The sequence below is a fragment of the Vairimorpha ceranae genome, assembly GCF_000988165.1.
Source record: "Vairimorpha ceranae strain PA08 1199 chromosome Unknown NODE_47, whole genome shotgun sequence".
In the NCBI taxonomy this organism is placed as follows: domain Eukaryota; kingdom Fungi; phylum Microsporidia; family Nosematidae; genus Vairimorpha; species Vairimorpha ceranae.
Genome location: NW_020169342.1, coordinates 24,531 through 34,430, shown reverse-complemented (window position 1 = coordinate 34,430; position 9,900 = coordinate 24,531). Strand labels below are relative to the sequence as shown.

The 9,900-nt window shown below is 26.5% G+C and overlaps 6 protein-coding genes across 6 annotated transcripts; 3 read left to right on the top strand and 3 right to left on the bottom strand.

The window, feature by feature from the left end:
• Positions 1–1,873: 1,873 nt before the first annotated feature.
• AAJ76_4700032557 (nadph adrenodoxin oxidoreductase) lies at positions 1,874–2,725 on the top strand (the record flags this gene model as incomplete). The annotated part of the gene is made up of 1 exon (XM_024475733.1): positions 1,874–2,725. The coding sequence occupies one exon, from the start codon at positions 1,874–1,876 to the stop codon at positions 2,723–2,725; it is 852 nt and encodes a 283-aa protein (XP_024330504.1).
• A 183-nt stretch (positions 2,726–2,908) lies between these two features.
• Positions 2,909–4,993, top strand: AAJ76_4700031522 (hypothetical protein; the record flags this gene model as incomplete). The annotated part of the gene is made up of 1 exon (XM_024475732.1): positions 2,909–4,993. The coding sequence occupies one exon, from the start codon at positions 2,909–2,911 to the stop codon at positions 4,991–4,993; it is 2,085 nt and encodes a 694-aa protein (XP_024330503.1).
• Positions 4,994–5,014: 21 nt separating this feature from the next.
• On the bottom strand, positions 5,015–6,847 carry AAJ76_4700027584 (vacuolar atp synthase catalytic subunit a; the record flags this gene model as incomplete). Its single annotated transcript, XM_024475731.1, has 1 exon — positions 5,015–6,847. The coding sequence occupies one exon, from the start codon at positions 6,845–6,847 to the stop codon at positions 5,015–5,017; it is 1,833 nt and encodes a 610-aa protein (XP_024330502.1).
• Positions 6,848–7,550: 703 nt separating this feature from the next.
• AAJ76_4700025693 (ruvb-like 2-like protein) lies at positions 7,551–8,738 on the bottom strand (the record flags this gene model as incomplete). The annotated part of the gene is made up of 1 exon (XM_024475730.1): positions 7,551–8,738. One exon carries the CDS (start codon positions 8,736–8,738, stop codon positions 7,551–7,553), a length of 1,188 nt encoding a protein of 395 aa, XP_024330501.1.
• Positions 8,739–8,769: 31 nt separating this feature from the next.
• Positions 8,770–8,910, top strand: AAJ76_4700025661 (hypothetical protein; the record flags this gene model as incomplete). Its single annotated transcript, XM_024475729.1, has 1 exon — positions 8,770–8,910. The coding sequence occupies one exon, from the start codon at positions 8,770–8,772 to the stop codon at positions 8,908–8,910; it is 141 nt and encodes a 46-aa protein (XP_024330500.1).
• A 63-nt stretch (positions 8,911–8,973) lies between these two features.
• Positions 8,974–9,828, bottom strand: AAJ76_4700024603 (abc-type multidrug transport atpase and permease component; the record flags this gene model as incomplete). The annotated part of the gene is made up of 1 exon (XM_024475728.1): positions 8,974–9,828. One exon carries the CDS (start codon positions 9,826–9,828, stop codon positions 8,974–8,976), a length of 855 nt encoding a protein of 284 aa, XP_024330499.1.
• Positions 9,829–9,900: the final 72 nt, after the last annotated feature.

The following is a 9,900-nucleotide window of genomic DNA, read 5'->3' as shown; positions in this document are numbered from 1 at the left end:
AATTGGTAGCAAGCCAGTGATGCCCATGTATGGGTTAAATAAATGTATTTTTGGGAAGATATTGATTAAAATAGATTTTAATTTATAATACAAACGCTTTTTTTATCTTTTATTTTAAAAATTTATTCATTTTTTTTTTAAACTTTTAATGTTTTGTTCGAATAAAAATAAAAATTATCTTTCATAAATCTTTTAAATTAATAATAATTTTCCGTACAATTTATCTTAAACATTAATTGCTATAAGATAAAATATTCATTAATTTATATTATTAACTGATTAGAGTTGTATGAATCTAAAAAAGTATGTTTTTATTATTTTAATAGAAAAAGCCAATAAAGAATGTTTTTTATATTAAATCTACGTTTTGAACTCATTTTGAAGTTTAAAATGATTGGTGAAAATTCTATAATTTTTGTATTAATATTACACTAAATGCAAGTTTATCTTTTTAATAAGTATTATTGTTAGTTTAATGTCTCATTTGTTTTATTCAAAAAATTTAAGGCATATTTTGCATCATTTTAAGATAAATCTTTAAGTGATAGCAACTAATAACGCTTATACACTATTAAGTATTTTTATTAAAATAAATTTAATGACTCTAAATTACAATTGATGTATAAAAAAGCTTTTAATTATACTACATGTTGTATTTAGAAGATATAGAAAGTTTTTGTTTTTGTGTTTTATTTTTACAAATTTGAATAATTCTTTGAATACATGCAAAGGTCATGTTTTTATGTCTAAGGATGCTAAGCTTACGAAAGTAGAATAAATCTGCGTCAAAATACAAATTTTATATTTCTTTTTTTCTTATATATATTGTTATTCGTATTTTTAAAACATAATTTTAGAATTTAAAGTTTTTAATCCATCAGGTTTTGATACAAGTATTGAGATGTTAGAATTGACTTTTTTAATAAAATTATTAATAAATAGGTTAAACAGCATAACATTTTACCTAAATGCATTAAAGTATTTAAACTGTAAATTACTCCTAAATATATTAATGCATTAATTACTATATAAAATTATTTATTAAAATGTTATGCTTCTGCTATTTATAATTAAGTTATTAAATTGAACAGCATTTTTGAGTAAAGTTCCAATCAAAGGTTCTCTTAATAGCAGATCGATAGTTAAAAACATGTACAGTTATTTACGATAAACCAGATGTATTTGTACCAGAAAAAATAGAAAAAAAATCCTTTTTTTAATCGAAGTTGAATAACTTCCTTCAAAAGTTTAAGAACAGTAGAGTGTGAGAAAAAGCATAAGTACAATTTGTTAGCCAACCGTACAGATCTTTTTATAAATACAACGCATGAATTATCTCGTACGTGGACGACATGAGATGTTATATTAACGAAATTTTATAAACAGTACAAACTGATATTGGATTCGACTAGATAACCGAATACAGGCTTATTTACAATCAAAAGTGCTTAAAATGGCAATAGAAATCTTGACCATGGAAAGCCACAGAGAATGCTTAACTTCTATAGAAAACATAGAAGAAGTGAAGGTTGAAATGCAGAGAGAACAAAAGCTATTCGAGAATCTAGTCGAAATCGAACCTTTTAAAATTAATAGAAAACTTTTTAGAACCTAAATAAATTTATTTATTACAGTTATTAAACATATTCTGTTTACCAAAGTAAAAAATAACTTAAAGTCAAAAAGCGACACAAGCTAGAAAAAAATTATTTTTTTATAAGTTTGGTAATTTTTTACATAAAATTTAATAATTAGTACATCATAAATGTTAATTATTTAATTAAATGAAAATATAGTTATTAACACTTAATACTAAAACTTTCAGTCTTACTTCATTGAAAAAATATATTTTTTTGATCTTATTTTCCGCTGAATGAAAGTTGCGATCATTGGAGGAGGGCCATCTGGTTTATTTTTAGCAAAATATTTATCAAAACACGCCAATTCAATTACAATATATGAAAAATCTGGTACATTTGGAGGAATGTATAATTACTCCTACAACCCAAAACTTAATATTTTTAAAAATATCTTAAATACTAAGAATATAGACTTTAAACCAAACTTTGAAATAACCGAATCAAATTTTAAGACAATAGAGCCTTATTATGATAAATTTGTGCTTGCTATAGGTGGTGTTCCAAATTTTAATGAAAATTCAAGTTACATTAATGCACTTGATATTATAAAAAACAAAGTTTCCATTAATAGCTTAGGTAAAAAAGTGTGCATAATTGGAATGGGGAATGTAGCATTAGACGTCTGTAGAAAAATAATTACGAAAGTTAATGAAATTGATATTATTTCAAGAGGTGGATTGTATATAAGTAAATTTGGAAATAATGTAATGCGAGAAATATTAAATCTAGCAAATTTTAAAGGACACAACATATCTTTACCTTCTAACCTTAAAGAAAATAGAAGATATAATTTATTAAATAATAATAACATTAAAATTGATAAAACTAAGAATAATATCAATTTATTTTTTGATACATCTATAAAAAAAGTAACAAAAATTAATGGTAAATATGTTGTAGAATTTAATAATGGATGTGAACATAAATATGACTCTATTATTACTAGCTTTGGATTTAAAGCAAATCAATTAAAAATCAATACAGATAAACCTGTTTATAAAATAGGGTGGTGTGACATTCCATTTGGAAATATAAGTGATGCTGTACAATCTGCTAAGAAGATGGTATATAAAATTTTAACTTGAGTAAAAACCAACCTTAAAACAAATAAACTTTTGAAACAATGTTTTAGACAAATAAATATAATTTTATTCAGAAAAGTTCAGAAATTTTTATTTTATAGCAACTTTACACTTCTAACATTTAAATAAATTATTTTAAAACAAAGTTTCAAAAAAAATTATAAATTTAAAATTTTTGTTTATGCAATGAAAAGTACAACATGCAGTCTTTTAGTTGGTACCACTATAACAGGGCTAGTAATTTTTTTACTTAGTTTTGATATAATATCAAAGAGAAGAAATTCTTTGAGTAATCATCTTTTAACTAAAGATCAAAAGAAATCAGATATTTCTTCTAAGACTTCAGATTTACACTTCTTGGCTTTGATAAACAAAAAAATCGAAAAGCTTGAAGAAAAGATTAATAGTTTACTAAGTAAGACTGAAAAAAAAAGTAAAGCAAACGAGGAAGCAATTGTTCAAAATTATACTAAATTTGGCACATACAAAGATAAATTATCGGATAATAACTCAAATGACAGAAAAAAAGATGATGCTTTTAGTAAACAAATTTTAAATCCAAAGATTAGAACAAAAGAAAGCTTTAATCTAAAAGGAGAGAATAGCTTATTACAAAAGAAAAAGGATGAGACAATGATTAAAGAAATCTCTCAGGCGCCAACTTTTAGTAGCTATAATTTGTTTTCAGGCGCGAAACTTCCAAGTAATAAAGAATTACATAATGGAGATACAGATAATTATATGAATACCTTTCATCTCAACTTTGAGAGCTGGCCTTTAGACAGAAATTCGAATGAAAGAGAAGTTAATAAATCATCTTCATCTGTCAGTAGTAGTAAAGAAAAAAATAATTTGTTTGGCAGAGAATTAACAAATTTAGCTCCAACCTTAAAGAGCATGGATAATTCTTTAGCAATTAAATCAAACGAAAGTTTGATAACATTTTCAAGTTTACCAGAAAAAAAGGCAGCAAACAGTAAACAAGAAGTACAAACAAAAGAGAAAGTCTCTATTGAAAACAAAAAACCCAAAACAACAGGGTTTATTCAAAAATCTGTAGATGAAGCCATTATTCCTGTCGATAATATTCCCAATCTAACAGATTTTTCTTCACACGATGCTAATTATCGACCTATATTTTTTACAGAAAAAAAGAAAGAAATAATAAATAAATCGTTACCCAGTTCAATTACGGAAATCTCTGTAAAAGTTATGAATGACGAAAACAAAACCATTTTTAGTTCTGATAGAGCTATAAAAAAAGATAAAAAAAACAAGGTAGATGATGCATTAATAAAATCAGAAATTTTAATAAAACCAAAAATATCAAAAGAGGACACAAAAGCTATAACAGAAGCTATAGACAGTATTTTTGAAAGTGTACCTTCTTCAACATCTAAAGTTGTGCAGACAAAGCAAGACGACAATGATGTTTTAGGAGATATTACAAAAAGTACCAAGCATGAACAACTTATAATGGATGATAAGATGTTAAATGATACAAGTAAAATAACTATAAAATCTAAAGATAAATTAGCTAACTATAAAGACATAAATAAAAGTAAAAAAGAATTAATTTTTACATCTAACACTTCTCCTATAAGAATCGATAAAAATAATAATCGCTCTGAAAAGTATAAACGAATTAACAATAAAAAGTTACCAACAATTATAGAAGAGAGGATGAATGAAGAAACAAAAAATAACGAGTTAGTAGCAGATAAAAATGAAGAAGCCTACAAACCAGAAATAAATAGGAACTTACAATCATTAATGTCAGATAAAGAGATCTTAAAAAACAATGAAACAACAGATAAAAGACAAGAGCAAAACAATTCCACAAGTAAAAAAGAACATGAATCTGTTACGAAGGAAAAAATTTTAAATAATGATGATAAAAATGAAAAACTTGACTCTAAGGAAGAGAAAAAAATGCCTTTAGTTATTAATGAAACTAGTAATGAAATAAGAGAGATTGATGAACCAACTACTAGTAATGTCCCAACAAATTCTTCTAATAATTTATTTGACGATGAGGTTCTGCCTGAAGATACGTTAGATGAAATATTTAACAAAGAATATTATGTAGTTCCGAATCAGAAAACCACTTCGAAAAAAATAAAACAAGTAGAAAGTCCAGAACTTAAATTATTAAAGTCTTCGATTAGTGGTTTAAACAAGGAGCTGAAAAAAAACAAGAACAGTTTAAGCAAAGAGATGGGAGTTGAAAATGCAACTAACGATAAAAATCTTGATGCCGGGTTTTTTTAATAAATAATTAGCTATAATCTTTTATTTAGAAAACTCATTAAAACTTTTTGTTATTTCTAAATACAACTCATCAAGTTTTTTTTCTAAGTATTGATCAGGCATCAAAAATTTCATTTTCATTAATTGGTAAAAAATGTCTTCAGTCTGTTTTTTTATGTCAGCCCAAGTGTGTTTACTTCCAGCAATTATTTTTTGGGCTTTTTCAAAATATTCAATAATATTTTTTAGCATTAATCTTGTTTTTAAGAATGGGCAATACCTGTCGTAATCAGAATATCCATTTTGTTGCAAAAAATCTTCTTTTATTAATTTTGAAATATCTAAAATCAATTTTTCTGTTTCAGATAATGCATTTTTTCCTACTAGTTGAACAATTTCACATAAATCATCATCCATTTGCAAAATTTCTTTGCATTTAGTACGATGTCTAATGAAGTTAGGATCTATCTTTTCATAATATGGTTTTAAACTAGAAAAATATTTAGAATAACTTAAATTCCAATTTATAGAAGGAAAATGCTTTCTTTGTGCAAGTTTTTTATCTAATCCCCAGAATACTTGAACAATTCCTAAGGTTGCAGATGTAACAGGATCACTAAAATCCCCACCAGGTGGAGATACGGCACCTACTATTGTAACAGATCCTGTTCGATTAGGTGAACCTAAACAAGTAACAGCACCAGCCCTTTCATAAAAAAATGCAAGCTTAGCAGCTAGATATGCAGGATAACCACTATCTGCTGGCATTTCTGCTAATCTACCACTTATTTCTCTTAAAGCTTCGGCCCATCTAGAAGAAGAATCTGCCATCATTGAAACATTCATACCTTGATCTCTAATAAATTCTGATATAGTAATTCCAGTATAAATAGAAGCTTCTCTTGCAGCCACAGGCATATTTGAAGTATTTGCTACTAAAACAGTTCTTTTCATAATACTATCTGTTTTTCCTTCTACTGTTAGTTTTGGAAATTCCATAAGAACTTCACTCATTTCATTTCCTCTTTCTCCACATCCAACATAAACAATAGCATCAGAATTTGAATACTTAGATAATGATTGTGATATTACAGTTTTACCACATCCAAATGCACCTGGAATGGCAGTAGTACCACCCTGTACACATGGAAACAAAGAGTCAAGGATTCTTTGCCCGGTAAACAAAGGATGTGATGCATTTATTTTATCCTTAATAGGTCTTGGTATTCTAACAGGCCAACTATGAAACATAAAAATTTCTTTTTTTATTCCATTACTTTCTATTTCTGCTACAACATCTTGCAGTGTATAAACACCTTTAGATGCTATGTAAATTATTTTTCCTGTCATTTTTGGTGGCACTAATATTTTAGTTTTAATCAGCGAATTTTCAAATGTCTCACCGATAATGTCACCACCAAAAACAATCTGCCCCTCTTCAACAGTAGGAATAAAATCATACTCTCTTTTCCTATCAAGAGCCGGTACATCAATCCCACGTGGAATATAAATATTATTTGTGACATGATGTATATCCTTTAAAGGTCTTTGTATACCATCATATATATTTTCAAACATACCTGGGCCCAGTTCTGCGCAAAGAGGTTTCCCAGTTCTAACAATTATATCATTGACACAAAGACCGCTTGTTTCTTCATAAACTTGTATAGTGACTTTATCATTTTCTATTTTTATAATCTCACCTATCAAACCTTCTTCTCCTACTTTGACCAATTCATACATGGCACATCCTGACATATTTCTACCAATTACAACTGGTCCACTAATTGAGTAAATTCTTCCTTCTTCACTTTCTTTTATTTCACTTAAATCCAAATCCTTAAAAATTTTTTCTACAATGTTTATTTCATTCATGCCCTTCTTAAATATTTTTTTAATAAATTTACAGTGCGTAGAATGCTTTTATTATGCAAAGGTAAATTTAATAATTAGAATATTTAAAGCAAAATTATGTTAATTTAAAATATAAATTACTATTTTTTGTTTACTTTGATGATATTAAGGTAGAATTAAACATTATTAAATAATTTATAATGTTAAATATTTTATAAATAAATATTATAACGACTAAATTTTTATTTTAGCCACATCTTTTTATGCAATCTCTATTAAAATTCATATACAAGCTATGTTAAGAACTAATTATCTTTTAAAGAATAATTTAAATATTTTGTAGTTTAAGCTCATGCAAAAAGAAGGGAGGAGTAATTATGTTTTATTGACAGGCATATTATATTTATTAAATTTTTTTAATTTTAAACTATTCAATATATAACGTTTTACTTACATTTGTGCTATTTATTTGTATTAAAGTAATTTTAATATCTTTGGTAAATAATAAAGTAGCATATTAGGCATAGAAAAGTACTTTTTGTTAAAGTGTCATTTATAAATATTAAACATTGATAAGTAAGTATAAAGATAATTAAAGAGGTTAATCTTTTAGTTTAAAATTAAAAAACAATATTTTTAAAGATTTTTATAAAAGTTACAAGTATCTACAAAAAATTTATTAATTATAAGAATACTGTTAAAATTAGTAAAGTAAAAAAAGTATTTAATTAGTATCACAAGCACGATTTACATCAAGAAACAAGCTAACTAATGTTTTAACTTCCTCTAATGCAATTTTAGTATTTGCTTGTTTAAGACTCTTTACAACATATAGATCAATAATATTAATAGCATAATTAATGCCATATGACAATGCGAGATCATTTAAATAGTCAAGAACATTTGAGTCAAAATCAACATTTTCTGTTTCGATATGTGCCCGTATAACATCTTTTAAATCATTATCATTTATTTGGTCTACATTTATAACAAAGGCTGAACTTAATAAACCAGTTGAACTCTGTAAAGTGTCTGTAACATTCTCGATCATAAGAATTACAGGATCAAAAGTAAATTCAATGGAATTATTAAATAAGTAAAAATAATCTTTATGAAGAATTTGAACATTATCTATAATCAATAATCCTCTCTCAAGCACTACTTTTTCTTCTAATATCCACTTTTTTACTCTTTTATTAACTTCTTTTCTTACTTCACTACTAATTTCACCCGTTTCGCCATTGTAAATTTCTAAATAACCATGTGTTTTATTGTTTAAACAATCAATATCGTGTAAAGTCATTAATTGGACATCTTCAATTGTTTTAAACATTTCACCTTCAGGACATGGCACCGAAAGAATATCGCCAATAAATTCTGAATCCATTTTTGATGCACTAATACCCAATTTGATTATCTTTCCTCTCTCTTTTATTATACGAACTACATCACCTATGACAATTTTTTCTTTTTGTATTTCTTGTAACATTTTATCGCCAATCTCGAAAGTCGATTCCATATCTAAAGTCTTAAGGCTTAATTTAGAAGACGTAAGATTTGTTATTTCACCTTCTATTACCTTAATAATTTCTTTAATACGTAATCTTATTGATTTACGAACAGCCTGTGTAACTGCTTCTGCCTTACTAAGATTAAAGCTTTGTAGTTCTACAGCACTGATAGAATTTATTAAATATTGTTCTTTATATAAATCTGCAATCAAAGCTGTTTTACCGCACCCACTAGGTCCTCTTATTAAAAAAGTCTGACCTGGTTTATTTAGCTTAAGAAGATTTACTATATTTAATAATGCTTCTTTATAATTTTTTTGGTTTAATAAATCCAATGTATCCTTTTTTAAGACATGTGAATGTATTCTATCTCTTTCTAACTTTTTACTAAAGGTATTCATAAGGACAGAAAAATAAATTTTTAAATCCCATATGAAAAAAATAATTCAAGAATTGAAAAAAAATCTAAGTGAATGTGACATACTATTAAGAATGCTAGAAAAAGAAAGTAAATGTATTACTATTAACATAAAACTTGCTAATGCATTATATGATGCAAAAGTAGATAAATAAATTTTATATTACAAGTACTTTATGCTTATTTATTAAAAAGTATAACTTCTATAAATTAAAATTTTATTCCTCATGTGAGTTGTCCGGAATAGCATGAATTACTTGTACTAGGGCTTGATTTTTCCAACCTACGACACCTGGTTCTGATCCAATACAATCACCTACAAATTTACAAATATTCGAAATTACCTTTTCCGCTGGAAATTTACCATCTAAATATAAATTTGGTATTCCTGTAATTGCTTCCATTATAGAAGATTTGATATTAATTCTTGTAAGTTCTATTCCCTGCCATAACACACCAATTGTTCTTCCACATCTTTCATTTTCATTAATTTTTATCGTCAAAAAATCTTTATTATCCTGTGGACATGTCCATACAAACAAGTGTAGTCCCATATTGTCTTGATAAACATCTTTCAATTGATTATGACTTTCATCAAGCCTGTCGCTTACAGGATCTTTAATTTCGCATGACGAGTCAAACGAATCAGTCACTACAAAATCCTCTGTTTTGTATCTTTGTAATAATGTTACCATTTGTACACCATACCTTATTAAATCACTATTTATCTCATTTACAATAGTACCAATATAACTCAGTATAGATTCTTTTGGGGGCAAAATCATATTTAATTTAGATTTCGATGCACTCTCAATCGACTCCACTGCATATTTCTGTAAGTGAACATTAAGCGCAATAATAAATGTATTATCCGTTTTTGCGCATCTAAGTGTGTCATCCAAAGGCTCAGAATCTTTTTTAGTCAAAGCATATTCAGGAAATAGCCCATATTCATCTTCATAAATATCATTTCCACTAGTATTATGATTTACAAAGTCATCTGTACTTGTCGCCTCCCTCCTTGCATAAATTAAGGAGTAACATAGGAAATGTAGTGCATACATTTTAATCATTTGTTTTTAATTTATTTTCTTTAATTTTATATAATTTTGATGAAACGTTGTTTTATAACTGAAACGTGTATT